This window comes from Cryptomeria japonica, chromosome 5, assembly GCF_030272615.1.
Source record: "Cryptomeria japonica chromosome 5, Sugi_1.0, whole genome shotgun sequence".
Taxonomy (NCBI): Eukaryota; Viridiplantae; Streptophyta; class Pinopsida; order Cupressales; family Cupressaceae; genus Cryptomeria; species Cryptomeria japonica.
This window is the reverse complement of record NC_081409.1, coordinates 403,732,004-403,758,893: the sequence shown is the minus strand read 5'-3', so window position 1 is coordinate 403,758,893 and position 26,890 is coordinate 403,732,004. Positions and strand designations below refer to the sequence as shown.

The window sequence follows — 26,890 nt, the reverse complement described above, 5'->3', positions numbered from 1 at the left end:
AGTCTAAGGGTCTCGTTAAAGTAAAGAGCAAGGCATCATTGGCCTTTGAATCTGAAGAAAGTGGAGAGATTCTGAGTCTCTCTAAAAAGGCAATGTAACCTCCCTCTAATCTCATAGTAAATAAGACATCGGAAGATAAAGTGCTCCTTTGTCTCGATCTCACCGATGTCACATAGCTAGCAAACTCTATCCATTCTATCCAATTGGTGATCAATCTCCACTCGGAGCCGATGGGACCCCACTCTGAAAGAACCAAGGGGGATCCGAAGGGAATAAGACCAATGTCGTGAGATGTAGGAAGGACAAACAATGAACTCGTCCTGCAGCTTGGAAAGTGCTCTGCATAGAACGCCATCTTGGGGTGAAGACCCCCATGGGAGTTGACCCAAGTGGTATGTATGTACTGCCTATAGATGTCGTCTCTGAGGCACTTGTTCAGCTCATGTTTGGAAAGGAGGAGATGGTGAGGGGCATCAAGAGAGTACTGGAAGGGAGGGGAGACGGTCAATCTCAATCCCGATAGAGCCAAGGAGGGCCGAAGCCTCAATGAACCAACAACGAGCTCTCCCAGAAGGGGCCGAAGATGCAATAGCCTCTGAGGAGCAATAAGCAAGGTAAGGGTATCTGCGAAGCCCAGCGCTAGAGTCCGCAAAACCACGGAGACGGTGAAGAAACCAAACGAGATCAAAGATGGCCTCAAGTCTAAAGGGGTGGGCACCGAACTCAACCAAGATGATATTGTGGGGAGTAGACTACATACATCTCATGATGCACCAAAGGAGGAGGATCTGGACCCGCTCGATACAGACCCAATCAAACTCTAATAAAGCCCCCAAACCACAGAACCGTAAAGAGCAGTAAGCTGGATGAGACTATCTAAAAGCATCATCTTGGACGAGGTGTCCTAGAAGTGATGTTGGAAACAATGTCTCTCAAGAAGGGCTAGGGAACCATACCCCTTGTTGATGTGTGGCTGGATGGCAGGTCTCATGCTGAAGTAAGGGCCGGAGAACTTAACCCCCAGGTAGATATAGGAGGAGACAATCTCAATCTCGAAAGCCACCAAAGGAGAAGTGAAGATGAGAGGTCTTGAGACTATTAAAGACCATCACCTTAGTGTTCCCTAAATTAACTATCAATTGTCTCAAGTCACAGAAAGAAGCCAACCAATCCAGTTGTCTCTGTAGACCCTCAGGGGAGGGGGCTAAGAGAACAATGTCATCTACAAAAAGCGGGATGGAGATCAGAACCTGATGAAGATGGCACCCATCATCCTCCAACAAATGCTCATGAAGGAAATTCTCCAGCTCATCGATGTAAATCCCAAACAAGGTAGGGGACAAGGGGCAGCCCTGTATAACACCAATGGTGTTAATGATGAAGCTGGAAAACCCCGTTGGAGTTTTGAGTCGGCCCAGGACCCTCTCATAAAGTCTCATAATGGCAGTCAAGAGGATCTTAGAAATACCAATGTCACGTAGCCTCTGGAAGAGGGCCCACCTCGGAACTGTGTCAAAAGCTTTGCGGAAGTCCATAAAGCAGCAATAAACATTCAAGGCACGATGACAAGACTCCTCAATGATGGCCCAAAGTGTCAAGATATGGTCCACGGCCTAGTAGCTTTCCTGAAACTTGCATGTCCCTTAGCACAAATGTGACAATGATCCAACTCTCTGGAGAGGAGAATGTTCTGAGCTATGGCATAAAGCTTAGAGAAGGTGTGGTCGACCATGATGGTCCTGTAATTACTGGGATTGGATGAAGGTCCTGTCTTGTGGATCGGATATATGATGTGGTGGGACCAAGAAGGGGGAAAACCCATGTAGACTACCTGATTAAAGAGATCAGAGAAGTAAGCCCTCGGAACGATAACACCATGTTTGAAGAGCTCATCTTGAAAGCCTTCCTCGTCTGCAGCCCTACTAGTGTTCATGACTCTCACTACTGCCCTGATGATGGTGTAAGTGAAGAGATGGCATGAGGGAGGGGGAGCAGTCTGGATGAGGAGTTGGTCAGGGATATCGTAGAGGGCGGAAGTATGGGAGACCAGCAGGTTATGGTACAGCTCGAGGGGGAGGGGGAAGTGACGAGGGAAGAGAGTGCGCCAAAAGGTCTTGGGGGAACAGAAGAGGGAGGTCCAAAGGGCACTACCACGCTGGGAGATGAAGAGATGTTTCTTGCGGCGGAGCAAGTAACGTGTTGACGTGTATTTTGTACACTATCAAACACAGAATAAAATACCCAAGGGTACCTTATCCTCTCTTGAGTAAAGCCTCCGAATGCTGAAGATGTCGCGAAAAGGATCAATCGGGATGACTTCAAGGTTCTTTGCTGTAGGATCTCTACGTGTGGATAAGCTCTTTGTGGTATGATGTGATTTGCTGGAATCACAAGGGGACTTACACTTGATGACTGAACTTCTGATTTGCTTTGAATATTGCTGGAACACAGGATTTTACCGCCTTAGATTTGAAAAAAAGGAAAAAAAGACGAGGGGGAGGAAAGGATCTAATCCTAACACTAAGAATGCAAGAGCAATGAATGATCTTTGATGGAATTCTAACTAAGTCTTGTTTTGACATCCCAAGACCATCTCCACAAGGTTAGTGCGATCTTCAAAGGAAAGCTTTATGATGTTCAAATCATCACTGCAGGCATAGACACCATCAGGCTAATGCATATCAATGAAGAAGCAACAATTGAAGTTAAGCTTAAGCTAAATGATTCCAGTTGACTACACAAGGCAAGTCTGCAATCAACAAACTGCTAGTAGTATGGATATACGAATTTCACCATCAATCAAGCACATTTCTTCCACTCATCTAATAACACGAAATCAATATGAGAAGTATAAAGACCATGCAAATTGTCGAATCGACCCATAAATTTCACCATTTCTTCAATGAAGTTTTACAAGTCTCTTACAACAACATCTTAGCAACAATCTTTGCCTTCTCTCTCTACTCTACTCTAATTGCTATTCTAATCACCTTCTAACTACTCTCTATTCACTAACTCCTTTCTAACTCTCTAACTTATTGCCTTTACAAAATGAAGAGTCAGGGCTTATATAGTGCCCACAATACAATTCGATGGCTAAGATCAATTAGATCAATGGCCAAGATTCAATAATGAAAACCCTAATTAGGGTTTGTTACAACCATTACATAACATTTAATGCTCGACCAATGAAATAATTGTATTAATTGGACACATGTCTTCTCTAGAAAATTCAACCAATGGATAGCTGGGGTAGGTACATCGAAGTTTGTGCCACCTTCCATGAGTTAGGTACATTGAATCTGGACATGCTGAGGTGGACCACACTGACTGGAGAAGTGATGACTAGGATGCCACCTCGTCTAACACTTGTAGCTTGGTAGGTATTCAATTTGATGATGCTGAGAAGCTATCTTTAATTAACTCTTCTGAAACTATCTGCTTCTTCAACGAACCCTTGCTCTAACTTCTTTTGTCTTTGAATTGCAAGATGATAATGTACCTCGCCTTGTAATGCTGGATTAGAAGAGGTCGCCCTTATCCTGATGATGCTAGATCAAAGAAGGTTGTCCCTGTCGATGCTAGACTAGAGGAAGTCGCCCTTCTCCTTGCTTGATCTTCTTGGAGGAGACCATCCTTGATCTGGCTTGATTTTCCTTGAGGAGAGCCTTCCGACTTGTAGATCCTTCGAGCTTGGGAGTCGCCATCTTGATACCTACACAACATTTCACAATTAATAATATATCTTGAAGTGTAGAAATTAAACTTAAAAGGAAGATTTAAGATTTTAATTAGGAAACCTCATGATAAATCTTGAGTTATCATTTCCTAATTAACCATGCAATACTTAGACTTTTCTAAAAAATGTCTAAAAATGAAACCTTGAACAAGGGTGTTAAGATGATTTCGCCATACCTCCTCTTGAGTATTAAACTCTAAGAAATGATGTAAAAATAGGAGAATTCGCTAGGCAAAAATGTAGATCAAAGCTCTCCCTTGGATAAAATACACCTCCTTTAGCTTGGAAAAGAACTCCACCTTCCACTAGCTTCTCCAAAATCTGGAAATTCGCCTTCAAATACCTTCAAAACATCTGGAATTTATCCTCCAATCTAGCAAGAAATTCGCCTCCAATAGCCTTCAAGATGAAATTCGCCCTCCTCTCCAGCTAGATTTCGCACCTTCAATTAGCTCTCCAAATTCGATCTTGAAAGGATGATTGAATGATTTGAATTGTGAAAAAACACCTCCAATATATAGAGCGCTCACCCCTTTGCCTCCAAGGCCGACTTGCCAACAAAAGGCTAAGAAAATAAATAAAATTGCAAAAAGGAGAGGCCGACTTGATAAAATAATAAAAATAAGCCCTCAAGCGCTCCATTTTAATTTTAATTTCACAAAAATTAATTTTAAATGCCTTCACAATAAAAGTTCGATTTTTTTAGGCCTAAAATCAATTTATTAAATGCCAAAATGTCTTTATTTAATGCCAATTTAATTTTAATTTCTTCAAATGTTTCGAACTTAGCAATTTGGCATCTAATGCAATTTGGAGGATATCAACGCTCAAATATGGTGAAAATAAAAAATGCTACCAACTTCGCCCTGGACCCTTGGAGAGGGACAGGAGCGAACTTGCAATTTTGCTCTTGCATTCGTCATTTTTAATTGCCAAAACTTCATCTAGGCATCTAAATGGCATTTTTAATTGGAGCTTTGAGTTTGATTTCACTTGATCTCTAGGAGGAAGGTGCATTAGGACATTTTCGCCCTGGACCCTTGGAAAGGGATAGGAGCGATTTTTTACTTTTGTCCTCAATCCTTCATCTTTAAATTGCCATCTCTCGTTGTGCGGTAAGCAATGATCCCTTTCATTCATTCTATGCATGCTCAACTTGTTTTTGCAAGGCAAAATTGATTCTCCAAAGATTTTCGCCCTGGTCCTCCAGTGAAGGACAGGAGCGACTTTTGCATTTTAGGCTAGGATTATCAAATTTAAAAGTCCAGTCTTTGTTCACCATGCCACAGAAGACCTTTTCCATTCGGCACAACCTTGCCTTAGCGTAATCTTGGAGGGAAATTGTTGATTTTGTAAAAATCGCCCTGGTCCTTCAATGAAGGACAGGAGCGCTTTTGAGTCCTTTGTGCAAATTCCTGATTGCTTCGATCTTCAAATTACTCTAAGGCGTAGAACATCATTCCCCACTCCCTCTTGAGTCTTGAAAACAAAAATAGCATCTCAAAATGTAAGGTAAATGGGCACACTTGGAAATTTCGCTCTGGTCCCTTGGAGAGGGATAGGAGCGAACTTGCAAATTGACATCAAAATTTGTAAATCTTGCATTTTAAACATCCTTTCAAACTTGCGCCTTGGCTTAGATTTGTCCAAACTTGGAGAGAAAGGCTAGATATTAGGTTTTTCGCCCTGGTCCCTCAAGAGAGGGACAGGAGCGATTTTGCAAATTTAAGCTTATCCATCCTTTGTCGGCCTTCCAATTTATCTTCAACGGGTTAAACATGCCTTCTTCCATTCATTTCAATCACAAAACTTGCCTCGTCCTTGCAAGAAAATTGCACTTTTAGAAAATCGCTCTGGACCTTCAGCAAGGGACAGGAGCGCCCTTTGCCTTCTAGGCCAAAATGCTTCATCTTTCATCATGAAATGTCCTTGCTAGGGAAGATTTCACCTTGTTACACACTATGAATAAAAGTTCAAGTCCAAGAAAGGTCTAAAAATGTGTATATAAAGAAAATCGCTCTGGTCCTTCAGTGAGGGACAGGAGCAAAATTACCCTTCTAGGCAAAACTCCATCATTTCATTGTCTTTAATCAAATCTGGATGCTTTATCACGTTCATTTCGTCCTCCACCATGCCTTTGATGTCCCAATTTGGCCAAACAAGGTCAGGAATGACTCAAATAAGCCTTTTCTCCCTGGACCCTTGGTGAGGGACAGGGGCGATTCGCCTTGGACCTCCTAAGAGGGTCAGGAGCGAAATTCGCTCTAGATCCTCAGTGAAGGACAGGAGCGAAATTTGACTTTTTGAACTCTCTATCAAGATAATTTTTATGGAATATAACATTTAAGTATAAGAAGGAAATGTCACTTATACTTTAAGTTATATTCCATATATACTTTCAGGATGTTTGAGAGTGGTTTCAGACCTCCAAGAGTTATATTGCAAAATCTAGTTTTTGGAGGTTTTTCAGTTTCCAAACTTAGCCAAATTTCAGGATCAGGACTTTCAGACTTAGCCAAATTTCAGGACCAGGACATTCCAGACTTAGCCAAATTTCAGGATCAGGACATCACTCAAGCAGGACTTGCTATCCATTTGATCCCCTTGGCGACACTCAAAATGCAAAGGCTAACGGACAAAACCCTAAAAGACCTAAAAACAAACCCTAAAAAGCAAAAAAGAAGGGGTCCCCATTTGCAATGGGGCGATGTGTGAAAACGTCACAACATAATGGTAGGAAGTTTTCAGCCATGTGAAGGAGGGGTGGTGAAAGGTGAAAGCAGAGCAGAGGAGCTAGTGCAGGGCCTTACAATCATTGTCGTACCAACAGTTCATAGGACAAGAGTTCTTAGCCCTGGAAAGGAGGCCAGAAGGAGTGATGGAATGGGGGAAGGACAGCAAGGCGGCTTCCTAGATAATAGTAGAAAGGTGGGAAAACTTGGTGGTGACACACTCTAGGGGGAAGAAGAGGGAGTCCGAGGGGAGAAATTGTCTGAGGTGGTGGACAAAGAGGTCAGGGCCCCCCTCTTTGAAGTGGAAAGAGGTATGGGGAGGGTGGGGAGGGATGGCAGGGCTGGGGGGGGAGGGAACAAGGAGGGGTGGGGCGCAAAGAATAGAGCGACTAAGGAAAGAGTGATCGGCCAAGGGGATGGGGGTAATGACGAAGCAATGGATGGAAGGGATGAACAACCGGTTAGAGAGAGCGTAGTCAACCACACTAGAACCACCACCATGAGGTCTGCAAGTAAAAGAGTGTGAGCCCAAGAAGCAAGCTAACCCATTACAAACAACCAAATCCAAAGATTCGCAGAGCTGAAGGAGATGCTGACCATACTTGGTGAAGTAGCCAGAAGCATCATCTGAAGAGCGGAGGAGCCCCAAAGAGGCAAGATCCATATCGTCGATGCATAAGGAGTCAACTACTCGGTTATGTATAGGGGTCTATGCAATCTGGGTACGGGCATTAAAGTCCCCGATGATGAGAATATCCCCCGTGGCAGAAAACTAAGTGATGCAATCGTAGAGGTCGATGAAGGGATCGCCATCTGAACCATTATGGATGGCATAAAAAGAGGAGGCCAGAGGAAAGTAGCATATGCCAATAGATATGTCCTTGGAATAGGGAGCAGTGCGACAAAACTGGACCCACAAGAATCTAGCACTGACATCCAAAAAAACCATTGAAACCCGATTCCGAAGACGATCTTTGACAAGCCAAGTGACCCCACCAGACCCACGGACCCCTCTAGAACTCCTAGTCTCGCTCCTAAAAGCCGAGTGCCAATGATAGCAAACGATGCCCGGAAGAGGACGAACTGGACTCTCGTGTGTCTCGGTAAGGAGGAGAACATCAGAAGAGCATAAGGCATCCAAAAGTAAGCCCAAAGACAACCAATATGACCCATTTCCATTCCGGCCGTCCACAATGAGGGACGAGGAGGGGGTGAATCCCAAATGACAAATTTCAAGTTCTAAATGATAGCCCATATACCGTTGCGTCTAGCTTAAGCAACCAACTGCCGAGAGTGTTTTAATTCAGCCACCTATGCTTTAGTGAGATCTTCGTCAAGATAAATCTTTGTGGGTGGTGGAAAAAGCCTCCGCCTGGCCCTAAGCACGCATAAACGATCCACAACAGACTAAAAGTGAAGAAACAGGGTGGAATCACAACCAACCCACGCACTATCCAAAATAATACCGTTGATAGCAAGGTAGTCGCAAAGAAAGGAGGAGCTAGCCACCATGGGGTTTGTGGAAAGCAAAGGAAGACCTTGCACCTTGAGGTAAAGCTCATGGGATTGCCTTGTACGTTCCTCAACGAATTTGGACTCGACAAGCTCTTCGTCACCGGCCAAAGGAGGGCCATTACTGCCACAAACCGTGGCCCAGGATTTAATCCGTTTCTCTGTTTCAACTTTGAGTGAGTCTTGCAAAGTAATGAGTTCAGTTTATCTAGTTTTATTTTCCAGAATGTCTGAGTTTTTCACAGTGACCTGTTCTATGTTGATGTTGAGGAAACTACATAGCTCAGAATTCTCGGTTACCAGTGTTGATATTTTGTTGGAGATATCATGCAGTGAAGTTTCGGAGTCATGCAAAGAGTCCTTCAAAAAATGGTTTTCAGTTTCAAGCTTGGCCACACAGTCGAGTGAATCCTGAACAATGTTGTCGAAGACAACTTCCGCTAATAGGTTTGGAGGGGAGTAATGTACAGGAGGGGGAGGGGTCTTTCGACGACTCCATGACCAACGCACGAACAGGTGCAGGGCCTGTGCAGAACGAGCAAGGAGAAGACATGCGGGAGAGATAGGTTGCGTAGAAAACGCGTATGAATGTATTTGAGCAAGCAAGAGAAGTGGGCGAGGTCGCACAGGACAACAGGTAGGAAGAAAGAAAGAAGGGAAGAAAGCAGCAAATAGATAATTTCTATGTAGTTTGCATAGGAGAAACAAATTTGGATTTAGGGGTACAATGGCTCCATTCCCTTGGGAAAATCTCAAATTATTACAAAACAATGGGGTTGAAATTCCAACATAGTGCATACACCAAGAGTTGGAGTGAATGAATTTGGAGGTTTCATATACCACGACCAAATCTTTGGTCTAAGTTATATAAGAAGAACTTATGATTAGCTCACAGCACAATTGAAGAATGCTTTGGTGCACATCATAGAAGAGACATCCTATTTGTTTTGCGACAGATTTTGAGAAAGACATAGTAGCATTATAGATCAGACCTTTGATAGATTTGAGCGAAAAGTACTCTTGTGATTACAATTTTGAATGAGGGGTTGGTGCTCCCAAAATTGAATGAGGGGTTGGTGCCTCTACAAGTCATAAAAACTATCGTTCAAACTTCATATAAATCAAATTCACTGTCATGGTTTTCCCCCTATTTAGCGTTTCCACATATATGTTGTGTACTTGTGTTCTTTGCATTTAAGTTGTTGCATTATTTGATTAGAAAGTTTTAAATTTGAAAAAGTGAGTGTTATACTAATTCACCTTCCCCCATCCCCCCACTCTTAGTATAATTGCGGACCTAACAAATATACTGCTCATATAAGCCCAAATAATGATCCTTGGCCAAAATTACTTCCTTCATCTTTTGAATCATGTTGTCAAAAGTCTCAATTATCTCCAAGATTAGGAGAGTCTATATCAGCATATCTAATGACATCTACGACAAGCGAGAGATAGAGCAAACATATCTAGAAATTGCAAAAAAATAAATTCCACTAAGAATAAGATTAAAGACTATCAATCTCAAAGTTATTGACAACTAGTAAACTTAGAAACTTTGAAAGATTCAATAATAAAACTAAAAATATTAAAATCCGAATTTTTTTAATAAAATTTGAAAATGAGCATTGTCTTACCTCACAATGGACCACCCATTATCAACAAGGATCCTTTGTTTGATGGCTATTCCTTTAGCAGTGCTTGAATTAGGCCATTTATTCCACTCTAAATTCACCACCATCAATTGTAGAGCCTTGTGCACCTCAATCATGCTCTCTAACAAAATGAAGTAACCAGCATATCTTGTCTCCACAAGTTTGAGATATTTCTTTGAAAAACCTTGAAGAGAGCAAGTGAGGTGTGGTTGTTGCAAATGAACATTTGAATATTTCTAGCTTGTGCCACCACTTTTTTTACTGAGTTTACTTTTCCTTTTGGCAAACAAACTCCAAAGTCCGCCTTGTCTGAAGACTCTCAAAGTCCGCCTAGGGTGGATGATAAAAAGTATGTGCCAAGAAGTATCAAAGTCCGACATGAAAGGATGTCTAAAGCATGATACAAGATGATCCAAAGTTTGCCGAAACAAGGAGAGGAATAAAGGCAATAAAGCATGGCATAAAAGAATTTGTTGAAGACACCTCAAACTCCGCCCAAGCTTGGAAAAGCACATTAAAGTTGGAATAAAACTCATGAAGTCCGCCTATGCTGAAGGAAGGTGGAAAAAAAATCTCAAAGTCCGCCCTCTAGGAGGAAGATTAAAGGAAACATAAGTTTTCTAGACATCCTCAAACCCCGCCTAGGAAGGGAAGAAGATGGCAAAGGATTGTCTAAGTCCGCCTTGGCAACTAAAGCACAAAGTCCGCTAAGATAAAGCATGGCAAACATTATTTCAAGTCCGCCATAAGGAAGTTTGTCCAAGAAAATTAAAGCAAAATTCGCCTAAGGTTTGCAAGGGCTAAAATTCAATGTACAAGGCATTTCCAAGCACGCTTCAACATCCATTCAAAGGAAAATTAAAATTTCCCAAAGAAGATTGTCCAAACATCTTGGAAATTTGATCAAGATGGCAAGACTTAGACATTCCAAATTTGTCCAAGCATAAATGGAATATGTAAAGATGCCTACGCCAAAAATGAAAAATTGCCCAAGACTTGGAGATTAGACACGAAAATCAACTTGCCATGGTGAAAGATGAAATGGCTAAAGGAAATACAAATTTGAGAAAAATTGCACATGAAATCAAGGAGGGTCAAACAACGAACGGGTTGGAAAATTAACTTGACAAATTAATATTTTTAATTGTTTTCCAACACTTTGAATTATTTTCGAAGGGAAAATAATTTCAACACTTGGAAATATTTTCAAAAAATTCAAGAATTTAGGAATTTGCAAGAAAGTTCTAGAAGATTCTCTGCTAAAGATTAAATTTTGAGAGAGAAATAAAACTTTCCATTTTGGAAAGATTTAAAAAATTATAACACAAAAAAAATAATAAAAAATTAGAAAACAAAAAAACAAAAAAAAAATACAAAGAAGAAGCTTCTAAGATTTAAACCCTTAAACTCTATATATTTTCAACCAGTCATTTTCAAAATTCACTATTCAGGTTGGAAATTTGGAGAGCAATTGAGAATAAGTTCTCTCTCAGATTTTGAGAAAATTGATTTTTGAAGAGAAATTTTCAAGAATCAAAATATTTCAAGGTGTTGAATCACAAGAATAAAGTGTTTTTTTCTGATTTCAAGACAAAATTTTCAAAATTAAAGGTGAATTTCAGTCATAGAGATCAATTTCTAAGATCCAAAATCTGAATTTGACTGAATTCTTCTACCTTTTTGTCTTATTTCTCTCAAAGTCAAGTTTTAGACCAAATTCTTCAATTTCAGTCTGCTTTTTCGCAGAAATTTAGCTTTTTGACAAGCCGAAAGTAAAATTTTTAAGAAAAGGGGTCTAAAATCAAGATTAAAATCAGCAAGTTGTCTTGAAAATAATATTGAATTTTTATGTGTTATGCAGGTTAATGACCACCAAAGGAGCACCTACAAGAAAAGCACCACTGAAGTTTGCCAGTAAAGGAGTACAACAGGAATCCAATATCAAATCCAAATGGAAGAATGTCACAGACACTGACCTTGGACATGTGGATTTGGAAGAATTCAGAAACAGAACGTATTGGCTTGATGGATACCTACCAACACCCATTTCTTGGCGAATGATGAGAAATGGCATCGTCCAGGCAGCTAGATTTCCTCCGTCTAAAGAATGTGCTGAGCTAATAGTTGAAAGTGCTATCCACTACAACACACAATCAAGAGAGATCATTGCACCTGATGGAAGAGTTTTAGCTAATCTTTAAGAGTTAGTCATTCAAGATACATTTGGAATACCAGTCTACAACAAAACCTCCTACAAGACCAAAGAAGATACCAAGAGGATTTATGATAGCCAGTCTAAACTCTGTACCGCAAATATTAAAAAGTCTTGGTTGGAAAAGAAGAGACCCCAAGGGAAAGTGCCAAAGAATATGTTGCGCTCATACTTCAAAGAAGAATATGGTGATATGATCCTACTGCTGAATAGAGCAATGGGCATCCCTCAAGTTGCGCCATTCAAAACGTGGATGCACTACTTCATAGATGAGATTACCTCGGGAGTCAAGATGTTCAATTGGTCTCGCATAATCAGCAACAATCTTCATAAACAGTTGATAAATTTGGAGAAAACAAAGTCATTCTACATGAGCTCCTACATTATCTACTCATTCGCTAGAAATTTTAGATATTCCGAACTGATCTGCAGAGGCGTAGTTGGCAATGGAGAAAATGAATTCAAGTCTGATGACTAATATCCTCAATTGCAGCTTAAAGAGAAGGGCCATTTCAAGCGAGCCAATGATGCATTCCTGATGTACATCACAAGGACATTACAAAGAGGAACTCACCAGAGGCTATCTCCTGAAACCAAAAGTTTAATCAGCAAGTATGGATCCTGGTTTATCCAATTTCCAAAATTCACGTACATAATAGTTCAAGGTTTTAATGATTGTCCTTACTAACCTCTTATCTATCCAACCAACCGGATGGTCCTGCTTGAAGTTCTCAGACAACTAGAAACATTTCAAAGTTTCAAAATAATAAAGCAAAAGGCAGCAATATCCTTTCCATTCTTTATTGGAAATATGGAGGAGTCTTGTCTGATAGCAAAGGCAGCTGAAAGTGTCAGGCTATAAAGGCAGTGGTATCCCTTTACATTCTACCGATCCAGAGCTAATTTTAATCCTCCCGGCAATATTGGATCAGTGAATGGAGAGAGATTCAGACATAGAGTGGACATAGAAGATTTTTGGGCAAATGTTATAGATGAGTTTGACATCAAGAAAAGACCATTTTCCAGACTACTAGTAAGCTTGATCAGAACGACTGAGCCTTTTCTTGTGCCTGATCGGCTGGAAGATAATGCAGAATATATTCAGCCTGGCTTTGATGAGCATGCACCTCCTTCTCCTATCAAATGGTCAGAACCAGAGCATGAAGACTTGACCACCTTGATGCGGTTAGTTATGAAATATTCCAGGTGGTGGTTGAACAGCAGTGTCATAGATTAAGACGGAGAAATATAATCTTGACTTGTGACTTGATGCGTGAAGCAGAAGGATATTCTTCAAATGAGGAAGCAACTCAAAGTGCTAGACCAATTGAAGGTGCTAAAAAGAAGGGGAAGGCGGTTGTGAATGAAGAACCTGCTCAGAAGAAGCAAAGAATAAAACCATCTCGTTCTGCCACATTTAAGAATGAAAACTATATATTAATTGTTGATGAATCATTGGTTGAGTTAAATATTCCTTCTCCAATTCATGAAGAAAAGACAGAATTAATTCATCAAGAAGATGAGCAGCCTCTATCTCCTACCGACACAGAAGTAGCGGAGTCGGACAATGAAATGGATTTTGAAGAAGGAGAATTTCAAGAAGGGATGATTTCTACCCTTCGAGGAATCGCATGTGAAAAAGGCAATCAGGAAGTGGAAGGCATTGAGCAGCCCACTGTTCCTGATTGATTGAAGGAGAGAAAAAGACATAAGAAATAGAAGTTCAAAAAGAAGATGATATGGCAGATTTCTTGACCAGATTAGAACAAGTTGTCATGTCCCCTCCCTAATCATTATTTATATAAAACCTAAGCGAAATAATTATTATTAATTAATATTTATTAATGAAACATTAATTGAAGTTATTATTTAAATATTATTTAATAAATATTTTTTAATAGTAATATTCTGAAAATATTCAAATAAGAGTAAATCAGTATTATTATGAACATTATTTATTCTATAACAAGCATGGAGTAGACACACAACTAGCCAACCCACCAGATCAATCCTTTATAAGAATCACATACGAAACAACTGATGATACTAATAGAGCACAAAGAGATCATTCAGGATTACCGTGGATAATAATACATATCGTAGCTATGGTGCTACCAACCCTTCATTAACCACTGATTACTATGGATTGGTCGTGGGAAAGACTTAAATTAAACCAAGGCTGTCACTGTCTACATAAAAGAGTAACCAAACAGATTGGAAGAATATTAATCGCTGGGGAAATAGGAATAGTATGGAGCGATTGTAAACAAGAATTGATGGATGAATAAGCGGCGATGATTACAAACTATATGTTCATGGATTGATTAGTCATGTTCACTGATCATAACAGAATAAAGAAATCATTTATAATAGACATCTCTTAATTATATTGTAAACAATAAACAAAAATATCGATTAAATAACTTACACAAATATAATCAACATTAAGAGTTAATTGGGCATCGATCATGATAAGCAGCTATTGTTTATGTACAAGTCCGATTTGATTATGATCATAACTAATAGATACATATTAGAAGGTTAATGACAACGATCGAGTCTTAAAACAGAATTACTAAGAGAAGCCACCTTTAAAGAAGATTGATTATCAACCAAAGTTGCCAGCGATCACTAAGAGTGTTATTGGTATAATGAACTGATGCGAATGAGGAAGATGTGACTTATCAAAGAGGTGTGACCTTTAAGAGATGACAAATAAATGAAGAATCAAATTAGGTAGAATAATGATTAGTGTTTTGGAAAATAGCAGTGCTAGTAATTTATATTATAGGAAATATTATATATATATATATATATAAGGGTTGATCAAACAAATAATATTCTATAAAGAATTACTCTGCAGTAAAACATATGGTTTAATACTATCTCACAATAAATATATAAATATATATATATGTATGTATGTATATAGAATTAGTAATTTGAATGAACAAAATAAATCTGAAACTATGAGTCGGATTGAATTATCAATTCCATATCTGGAAAAGATTATGTTATCACTGATTTGATTCATGTTAAAATAGATTTGTTTCCTACTCAAGTTAGTTTTTAAGTCAAAACGTATAGAAATAGATGAATTATGGTTAAAACAGGACCTAAACTTAGTAGGGGACATTACACAAGTTACCACGAAGAAGCCAGCCAAGAGGTTTTCCACCATCCAGAGAGATGAAGCCAGCTGTAGGACAGTGCAGATTGTTGTACCAAAGGTAGATAAGGCAAAAGGAGATATTGCTTATCATGAATATGAAATCACTACATTCAATTTGGGACCAACTACCAAGAAGCAGGAAGCTAAAGATTTGGATAATTCAATTGCTTCAATGAAGGCAAGACTAGACAAAGAAGTAGGAAAAAAAAAGGAATATAAGAAAGAAGTTGAATGCCTAAGGGATTATATTCAGCATTTGACCAAGCCACTTGATCAAGCAAATTCAGAAGCTCCTCCACTTTTGAATTCACGGGAAACAGTTGGAAAATCTGAGGAAGAAGCAGTGACAGCCAAAGAGACTAGGGCATGGATGGAAAACGCAGGTAAAGAGGCAGCCACATTCGTGGAAAGGTTAGCATTGACATATGGACAAACTTCCTCTTTACTCTCCAGGATTGCAAATATGGCAGAAGCATGGACTGATCTTCAGGACATTCAAGAAAGAATCATTCCCTGCCTTAGAGTGTGCTACAAGAAAAAGGATTTTCTTTCTATTTTCTTACCTTGGGTCCCATGAGGCACAAAAGTGGGGGATAACAAAAGTTGCAATCTAACTTAGCATTATTTATTGTTTTCGAAATTCATTAAAATTTAAGCTTCACGAATAATGAAGTTCAAAGTAGAAAATGGCAAGATGAATGATCAAATAATCAATGGGAATTGGAAACATGCCTCAACATCTACCTCAACCTCTTCCTCTTTGAAAATGGCAGTTTGAAGTGGGAAGGATTTAAATTTTATTTAAACGATCGGGGTGCTCACTGGGGGACCATTTTATTGTTGAAGGTCTTTTAGAATGTTTATTTTCTATTTTTCAAATATTCTCTTTTCAAACAAAGGCTCTTAACAACTCGCAGATGTTCAAGAGATGCCTAGACATCCTGTAAGCCACCCCTGTATGTCTCTATTTTGCAAGGGCATTCCCCTGTTGGGTCACAAGCAGAATAGCGACGTGCCCTCATGGACCCCATATATATATGTTTGTTAATAAAGCATATTGGGTAAAGATACTGTTGAAACCAGTACTGATTGTGCAAAAAAATTGTATCCATCTAAAATTGGTATTAGATTATAAAATAAGGAAAACATGCCTGAAATTCCTGAAACTTTTCTCCATCAACAGCCAACTGAAAACGTAAATTTTTCTCAGTTGTCAGTAACTGTGTAATCTGCTCAGTATATAGCTGTGATTTTGCTTGTTCTTGGTTGCAAGCCTCTTGTTGTTGCTGAAGCTTTATTTCTGCAAGTTGAAGCTCTAGTGTTTTTTTCTTCAACTGCACAGATAAAGGGCAATGATTCAACTCTATACTTCCAGAAACTATGAAAACACAATATGTCAACATTAGAAAAAAAACAGCAGCCAAACATTCAAACAGAAATAAACAGCATTTCTGTTTACCCTAGTAAGGAATCAGGAGCACATGATAAAAACAGACCTGCTGTTCAAATTGCTGTTTGCAAATTTCATACTGCTCTGAGAATTGCTTGAGCCTGTCCCTTAGCCTGGAAACATTCATCTACATGTTTTAGGTGCCATATTTTGGCTTGTATTTTGTATGTGAATCTATAAGTGTGTCATTTTTAGCCTTTACAAACCAAGTAATCACACCTATTTAACACATAAGAGGACTACATGATATTAAAATAAGCTTTAATGGTCAATTACAATCCTTCATGGATGAATGAAGCAAAGCACAGAAGCAGGAAAGCCTGGTTAAAAATTTCCACAGAAAAGAATTTACACGTTGTAACTTAGAGATGAGAACAATTAAGATATGACATATTGTCCAAAGAAATGCATCATAATGAAGAGACAAGATTCAGCCTAAATTTACTAACATTTGATAATAATAATGATGAAAGCTCCATAGTTACTAGACTCAGACTCAGCAGGCTGAATTTGAACTTGGACTAAAATTCAGAACACAAACCCAACAAATCAAAACATTTCTGGTACAAAGAGATTTTATAAGTATTTTAACTTTTAAGTTGTTCTATACATTCTTCTATAAATTAACTTTAAAGACAAAAAACTAATCAATTGCAAGCTACATCAATCGTAGGTATAAATCAAGCAAAGGAGTACAAAAGCAGATTTGAGCTAAAGGAAACAAGATTTTAAAATATTTAAGTATTCTCAAGTGCTTTGGTGTACAAAACATATAGATTTTGATATCAAATGGCATCCAAAGCAAAAATCACAACTATGTTAGAGAGGAGGCAACAACAATAAGCTGACCCTGTTTTGCTTAATTGAGCTCCAAGGAATATTGTCAAACACTTGTCTTACAAAGTCTGTACTTGCTAAGCCAATGATAGATATTGTTTTGTTTTGTGTTTGGTTTTGAATGTTTGATGCAAATTGATAATAAACCAACTATGCTTTGCATAAAGGAATTTCTGAAACTAGAATGCAATTTAGAGAGCTGGAAAAGATTGTTATTTCATATCCGGAAAGACAAGCTGTTCACTTTTATAGAAATCTGTAAATGCACATTTATCAATGAATGTGACAGCTGAAAGTGATTGATCTGCTTTATTCACTGATTTCTCCACCCTATATTCAATGCTAAACACCTTGTATATGCTAGGCGTCCACCTTTGATGAAAGAAGACCTCCAAACTTGGGCGATCTGCTCTTTGGTTCACACATCCTCCTGATCACAGCCACACGTGCCACATGCTACAGCAGTATGGCCTGTCTAGGATGGTAAGGCCAGATTGTATTTGGCTATGTATTGTTCTTAAATGCTGCAGTAAGAAATCTGGAATGTATTCTTTGAATCAGCTCTTCAAAACCCTCAAACATATGCTTTCAATCTGCTCAAATAAGCTTGTAATCTGTCATTAATGGCTGCCAATGGTGAATACCTGGGTCTGCTGTAGATAAACCTCCAAAAACTTCAAACCCTAGATGAAATTCTTCACTTTTAAGCACAAATAGAACTCCTGGATGAAACCCTCTCAAGCAATAATATAAGCTGGTATTGCACAACCTCAAAATTGCACAAACACAGAAGAGTTTTCGTTCTCCAATGCTGTAGATGACTGAAACCCTTGTGTATTTCTACACTCAGCTCTCATATCAAAAAGCACAAGTCAAATAACATCAAAAATCAATTTGATTTGCTTTTTGAAACCCTTTATATCCTCTCAACTATTAAATGCCTTTAATTCCCTTTTGAAATCCACTTTTAGGGTTTTAATAAAACTTTATAATAACTTTTCAAACTCGGGCACTCATACTCATAAATAATAAATGCACTTTAATATTATTTTTAATGGTATATTATGTTCTCCCATTGACTTTATAAATTACTTTAATATTTGGCACGTAAATCATAATCATTTAATTCACTTTTAAATCACTTAAATTGAGGGTCATGGCCCCATTGACTTTATAAATTACTTTAATATTTGGCCCCATAAATCATTATGTATATTATGTTCTCCCATTGACTTTATGAATTACTTTACTATTTGGCCCCATAAATCATAATCATTTAATTCACTTTTAAATCACTTAAATTGAGGGTCATGGCCCCATTGACTTTATAAATTACTTTAATATTTGGCCCCATAAATCATTATCATTTAATTCACTTTTAAATCACTTAAATTGAGGGTCATGGCCCCATTGTGTATAAAGTGACTCTATAACTTTATAATTGCACTTAGTAAATAATTATTAATAAAGTAATCACTTTATTAATAATTTATATAACATATCTCCACAAATAATCATTATTTCTCCATTCCTTCTGAACCTGGGAGTTAACCATTATGTCCACTGCGCATCCAATTGCCTTACTAAAAATAGTAAGGGCCCCTCTCTATCAACCACCGATTTACTATAAATAGTAAATCTCTAATTATCTTATCAAACTAGTTGTGCAAGGGATCGACACTGCAAACATAGCTTGTCCAAGTGCCCTACTATAAATAGAAACCATGACTTTCCTAAAATGATGACTTACTATAAATAGAAAGTGTACCAAACTGTGTCCAACAAAGGCCAAACTTGTACTCGTACCGAGTTCTGAGAGAAATAACACACTGATCTCTAGCAATTGGGAACCCCCTAAACATTTGACTTAGCCTACGAGAGCCAATGATAGGCTAACCAATCATAAAACGAGAGTGGCTAGAAAGGGGACATTACACCTCTAAAGATTTGGCATCTTAGCACCAAACCCATCCCACCATACATCTAAAATGAAAAACAAATCAACTCATTTTGCTTTTACCTTGCTATGTTGTCATCCAAGTCGACTCACATGCATTTCAAACAAAGAGATCCCCTTACAAAAGTCTAAAGATATCAATCTCAAATATGATCATCACTTTAAATTGAGAGTTTTCTTTGATCCCTTTAATTGACCATGTAAAGCACACTCAAAACCTCATGTTGACCTTGAGATCCAAGAAACAACCAACTATATGTAAAGGCTTATGACGCTTATGGTGCTATCGGTGATCATTGATTTCTCATATGGGATGATATTAGTCATTTGAAAATAGATTTCAAAAACAAGCTAAATACTAGAAAATAGGTTATGATTCATGAAGGGAAATGAAAAACAATTTGCCAACATTCCCCCCTATTTTTCAACATTTTTTTTATTTTCAATAGAAGAAAACAAAGAAAAAAGAAAGAGAGAATAAAAATCAGTTGACTCAATTTTAATCTCATATGCTCCTCTTCTCCACTCCTTCAAATCCCACTTCACAACGCAGACCTATATTTAGCAACAAACAGCAAAAAGAAATGAAAACAAGAAAACCAAAAAGTGACTTTTTAACCTAGCTAGGCATTTCTAGGCAAGCGTGGGAGTCCAACGGGCAGGACTCGTGAGTCTGATCCTAGGACTCACGCAAATCCATATAAAAAAATCACAATTTTTTTGGTGGCTCAATATGTCTCGGTTCGCAAGTCTGTGGCATGTTGACTCGGCAAGCCAACGGACCCGCGAGTCTTGGCTGAACCCTGTAGAGTCTTCAAACTATGGTGCAAATGAATATAAAATAAAACTGTGAATGTAAATGGTACAAGATCAAAATAGCAACACGAACTTAGTCTCTAAAAGAGAAATGCAAATACGTCTCTAAAAGAGAAATGCAAATACTGCAAAAAGAAAATAACATTAGAACAATGCAAGAGTAAATAGCTACAAAATACAATTCAAAGACTATAAAGGAGGTGAGAATATATAGAAAATGAGAGAGGGGAGAGGTGGCAAATACAACCAATGGAGAGAGCCCACTACAATATCCTAAAATAGGCAAGTGTAACTCCCATCGAAGATGCCAACACCTTGCACCTACTCACCCTAAAACTCACATTATTAATTCTAAGCAAGCTTAATTATAGATGTAAGAAAAACAAAAGAATAGAAAAATAAATAATCAACTAGGAAACAAAAACCTATAGTAACATGGACCACTCAATGCATTGGCACACTCCAATACACTAGAATGTCTCATTTCCATGCTTTAGTCAATGTTGCATATTTTCCCTCAACCAAACTCCATTATTTGTCTCATTTGATGCATTGAAGAGTGTTTTTTCATCGAATCTTTGCATACACTAATTAGAACCTAAAAATGCCATTCATGAACGTGGAAAACAAGAATTGAACAATGACTGGTAAAATGAGGAAAGAAAGGGATCTTATCAAAAAATTGAATCAACATGAAAAATTATATACTGAAAACTAAAGATTGTTTAGAGTTTTAGAGTTTTGCATTATAAGGTAGTAATGAGGATCGCTAAGTGATTAAAACTTCATCATAAGTGTGTGAAGCATAAAAACTTACACCATTTCAAAACATGCAAATCATGATATTCATGTAATATAACTCATTCAAGGAGATGTGCAAAAAAATTTAACACTATAGTATAATAAGAATTCATATTTAATTTATTTTCTTCTTTTAAATAAGCATCAAATCTATAGTGGAGAGGAAACCAAAGAGGACAATAAATTGTTGGAGACGATGGAATACTATATTTACTACAAAATGATATATTAGAGCCAATGCTATTCTGTATAGTACTTATTATCTTACATTGCATTATTTACTTTATTTCAATTCATTTTTCCTCACTCATAACCCCTGGGTTGATTGACTCCTTGTTTCCCTATTTATAACCCCTAGCTCAATTAAGTCCAATTGAGTGACAATTGGGTGAGATTAGGTGCATGCCCTTTGTTCACCTCTAATTAAGCACCTAATTAACCGTGTAAACATGTTTTATTATAATATGATGTATAATAAATAAAATATATATAATCTATAAAAAAATAATATAAAATTATATAATTTATATTAATTATTATATATTTATATTGCTGTCTCACTGCCATCACCCAAAAATAGTCCCTGGCCTGCTGTCCACAAAAGCATGTCACCTATTGTCCCAATGTCACCATCCCCAAAACATCGTGGAAAATAGATAATAACCCACTTAAACATAAAAGTGCCAAAAAAAATTAAAAAAGAAAACCAAGGTTTACTACGAGACAGGGATACTTGCACACAACATTTTTTTATAAAAACGATAAAAAAAAGTAATATTACGTTAACTTTGAATATATTATAATTAATTTTAAAATATTATATCATTATACTATAAATATGTTTAAATTTTTAATTTAAATTATATTAATATATAAATAATAAATATTTAATAATAAAAATCTTATTTTAATATTTTAAAATTTTTAATTTGAATATATTGAATATAAAACAAAAATTAAAAAATAGATATTATTTAAAACATAAAGAAAAAAATATAAAACTTAAATAAAATTAAATGTATAGCATGGAAAAAGTTCAAGTGATGAGAAAATACAATTGATGGAAGGCATAAGAATAAGCTTATCATACTAGGAAAAAATAGTAAAAAAAATTTAACCACAAACTACCATGCATTGTAAGTTGCAAGGTGCCAATTTAAATATAGACCAATTTAAAAGAAAAAAAAAACATAATGGAATCGAAGTCCGTGGAGAAGTAAACACAAGGGTAGCTTTTAATCGAAATGCTCAAGCCCTATTCCGTACAAATTTTTAGGTGAAATAGAACAATTTTTTACGGTTTTTTCAAAGGCTTTGTGTGTTCACGTTTCGGCTTTGTGTGTTCGTGTTGTTGTGCCTGCGTTTTTGTTTGGTCATGTCACCTTTCTGTGCTTGAGTTTTCAATTGGCGTCACGTTTTTTGTTTTCGTCTGCCATTTAACCAAATTTTTGTCTAGAGACTTCATTTTTTTCACAAGAGACGTTGGGAGATATTATCTGCCCGAACCCTGTCGCATCTTGCCGACTCCAAAGACGTTTCTAGTACAGGATACGCGTCCTAGTGGTCTGATGACGCGTCTCCCGGTAATAATAAAGATAACATATCAGCCAAGTGCATTGGCATCTATGAGCTTGACCAACAAAGGGCTTGATCTAAAGGTTCTCAAGTTCAACAAGCCAAAATTGAGCAATATTCAACATGGAAGCATAAATGTCCCTCTACGTCAACCTAAATGCATGTCTTATAGTTTGCTAATTAGACTCATAAATATAACCTAATTGCTTCCCATCTTAATGTGTGTGTGTGTGTCTATATTATTTCACAAGGTTCATTTTCATGTTTTTGTTTGACAAAATGAAACTTTAGAAAAAATACATCATTAATCTTGAATTATTGAAAATTTCATTTTCTTAAATTTCTGAAACATATATTTGTAGATGAATTCATAATTTGAGTTTTTTATAATTTAATATAAAACACTTTACTTTTTATTATAAATATTTTATGATTTTATATCAATACTATTGTATATAATTTAATATCTTAATTATACCGCTAACATTACAAATATTTCAATAAGATGTTATACTCAAATTTGATATTAAATACACAATTACAAATTATTTTTAATATTCCAATATTTTGTTTGGTTGATTTTAGCTTTGATATGTGATAGGTTATTTTATACAGCAACTATGCAAATAGTCTTATTGAGAAATAAGTGAAATAATAATCAACAATTCATGTTTGTAGCCAAACCTAAAGTGAGTAACGAAATAGAGGACATTGTCACAAAACAAATCAAATCTATTGAAGAAAATATAAAAGCTTACAAGTGCAGCATCTTGTACTCATAACTTACCAAAAATATAATAGCCACTTTTCTGTGTGCTACAATCTAAAGGTATAGTAAATGTAACGTACACATCCACTAAAACTTCTCTAGCAACAAAAACAGCAATACCAAGCAGAATGAAAGCCCCTAAAATAATGGAATATGGCTAAAGCCACAAAAGAATTGCTTACATATAAAAGATTCATTTTCCGCACAAAAAATGCATTTCCTATATGTAACGTCCCCTTTCGGGATTCACCTTGATTTAGCCCTGAAACAACAATTCTAACATAAAGTGAGAATTGTAATACATTTTTAAATATAATTTCATTGATTCTAAAGACATTTTTCTATAATTTTTAACTCATATTGCTAAGAATAATTTCGGAAGATGGAACTTATCTTGATGGCTTTCTCTGATTTATATACTTGAGATGTGTGCTTTTATATTGTAGACTTCTGCTCTACTAGATAAATCCGAATCTGAAAAATAAATAGCTAATTCCCAAACAAAAACTTCAAAACATATTGATGACCTATCTTGGGCCTTGTTGACCCTTGGGCAGTGCTGATGGCTCAAATCACCATCAATAATCTGCAAGGCTTTAAGTGGGCTGAAATGAAAATCACAACCAATATTCCAAGGGTCTTTCAAGTGGGTCCCATCCCCTTTAGTGGGGCTGCTGCTAGAAACACAACCAATAATTGTGAAATTCTCAAACCTTTTAACTGCTGCAAACACTATTTTAGAATGCTTTAATTATAGGAATATGAATAATCATTGTGTGGAACCCTCAAAGCATTATTGTAGGAATATCAATAATCATTGTGTGGGACCCTCAAAGCACTTGGGCAAGCTTAATCTACTATAATAATTCTGAGTTTCTATTGATGTCCTTTTTATTAATTCTGATAGCTCTGTCAGATCAAAGACTCCCCACGTGGTGTTCCATCCTTTATAATCTTCCATGTACTTGACAAGTCACCCAATAAGATATACTATGGAGTGCTATAATGAATTGACTGATTTTTTTGTATTGCTTACAACTGAAAATGCTACGAGGCACTTTGTTCTTACAGAGCAGATCCAAACTGGACTCCGGGAAACTAAAGGTATATTATTTTTTCCTTAATAATATTGATGTTATCCTGTAATTGATATGGACCATGAAATATAACTGACGGACATTAATAATATTACTCAAAAGGACAATGCGTGGACTGGATAGTTTGATGTAACATCTGAAATACCCCTCAAAGTATACAGAATGATATTATTTCAATCTACGAATTCTATATATAGAAAATCGTGCTCCTTCTGGTATAAGACTATTTTCCTAAGCAATTGATATCTTGATTCCGGTAAAGGCTCTTTGAAGAACAATCCGATTGGATTAGAAAACAATAGATAAATTCCACCGAGGATAAAAAATAAGAGATAGAGATGCTCCTTCTGCCACCAAAATGCCAAAGGCAACTACTCTTGGAAGAGCGAATCCAAAATGGATAAGAGAATCAAAGATAGACTGAATTGATGATTGATGGACTGTGAACGAACTTTATCTTATATCTTTGTGCAATGGGAGGGGATACATTTTGAGAGACATGTCTCTTCTCTCCATAATTGGTTCGCACCTCTTCATAACTACATTGATCATACTAATGATTATTTTATCACCTCTTTAATCGCTGCCACATCTTCACTTGTAATTATTGCTCATTAGACAACTAACAACCCAATTAGGATAATCACTGGTTTATGTTATTGTGACTTTATCGACTCCCTTAAATAATTCTCCAACGATGTCCTATAAAATCGTAGCTCTCCTTGTATTAATCGTTCTTGTTCTCTTTTGACCAGTTAATGAATATTGATTAATTTGCTTATGTAGATTCACTGCCTCTATTAATTGATGCTTTATCTAAAACATATCCAATCAGTGTTGGCTGATTTATCAATCCTAATCGCTTCTGCAAGTGCTTCATCGTATGGCTTTATAAATCGGTATATTTTTCCATTGCATATTAATATTCTCAATCTCCTTATCGATTCCTGATTGTGATCACTCCCTTATGAAGGCAATGGCTATCCGATATTGTCCTCTCTAATTGATATATGTAAGTTTATGTCGTTTATCCATAGCATGGTGATACGTAAGCTTCGATTGGAGAGTAAATGCTTCATGGATATCCACATAAGTTACCTTTGTTCAGACTGCCACCTCTTGTACTGAGGTTAACGTCTTCATTAATTATATTGTCATTGTATCCAATTGTATTGATCTCCCATATAGAATGCCTTCCAAAGAAGGAACTTGGAGTGTTAAATATGTCTGATTGCTTACTACAAATTGGTATCTGTAAATGCCATACTTATCAAGAGGGCTTCCTCCATTCATCATATATTCCTCTGTTGATAGTTTTTGTAATCTTAAATCTATTGATTATTTCGTTCATCACAATCGCAATCTGGTTTAGCTTATACAATGTTATCTTCATAAAGATAATACAAGGAGCTTTCTTAATGTTAACAATACTGGATGGAGTCTATTTGGGGACATGACACTATATAAGGTCCTATATCATGCAAAGCTAACTTCACTTCGAGAAACCAATTGATGCTAAAAATGTAATTTGCCTTAAAGATCAGAGAAAAACATTTAACACACAAGTATGGTAATCATTATAAAGCACATTCAATTGAAAACTAAAGTAAATATAAACAAAACAGATTCCTGAAAAGAATACTGAGAATTGGAAGATTTACTTTTCATTTTCTTTGAGCTGAGAAATTCGCTCATCTTTTTGTTCCTCAAGCTTGGTACTTACATCCTCCAGTGTCAAATCAAGATTCACATAAAATAGTGTAATTAGTCTTACTAAACAGAATAATGATTAGGTATTAATAATAAAAATCATAAGAAAGTTGAATGTTCACCTAAAAACATAAAATAACTCGACAAAATAAGCACAATTCAATGCAAAAAAGTTTTAAAACATACAAAACAACAAAATCCGGAAAAATCTGGAGTCATCTCTCTCTCTCTCTCTCTCTCTCTCTCTCTCTCTCTCTCTCACACACACACTCACACACACACACTCTCTCTCTCTGTATGTGAGTGAAAGAGTGAAAGAGAGAGGAACAGAGGAAAGGGGATACACAAGTACATTTTTTGACCTGAAATTTCTTATAGTTTCAAATACAAATATATTAAATTTATCAGAAGTTAATGTTATAATGTGGAAAAATATTGAAAAGTGTGTGTGAGCAATGTTCCCTGTCTAGGCCTAAGCAGTTGGCCATTGTTAGCCTATAATTGGTTCCTAGTAGGCTATTGTGTGTGGTTGGGGGGACTCTTGATCCTATGGCTGTGCAGTTCCTCCTTCAGATGTTTATAGTTGAATTTGACCTTTTGTCTATTATTAGTAAGTTTCTATTTTTAACTCAAGCAATTCCCTCACCTCATTTTCTAGTGATTCACCCAATTGGCTCCAATCATCCTCCTACATCTTTAATATCATCTTGGTGTGATCAAAGTTGGATTCTGATGTAGTTTCAGTGCTTTCCACAACTTGGGTGAATTATTGAGATATTAATTAATATTTCTCTAATGCTATCTAATGTTGAGAAATATTAAAAGGACAACTTAGTGTAATAGGTAATCGGAAAGGTGA

The 26,890-nt window shown here is 36.8% G+C and overlaps 1 protein-coding gene across 1 annotated transcript in view; it reads right to left on the bottom strand.

Moving 5' to 3' along the window:
* LOC131076485 (uncharacterized) overlaps nucleotides 1–26,890 on the bottom strand; it is a 265,484-nt gene that overhangs the window by 26,936 nt on the left and 211,658 nt on the right. The window contains exons 7-9 of the mRNA XM_058013697.2: nucleotides 25,983–26,047; nucleotides 16,516–16,582; nucleotides 16,171–16,353 (exon numbers count right to left, since the gene is read on the bottom strand). Coding sequence (XP_057869680.2) covers nucleotides 16,171–16,353; nucleotides 16,516–16,582; nucleotides 25,983–26,047 — 315 coding nt within the window. The remainder of the gene's footprint in view (nucleotides 1–16,170; nucleotides 16,354–16,515; nucleotides 16,583–25,982; nucleotides 26,048–26,890) is intronic.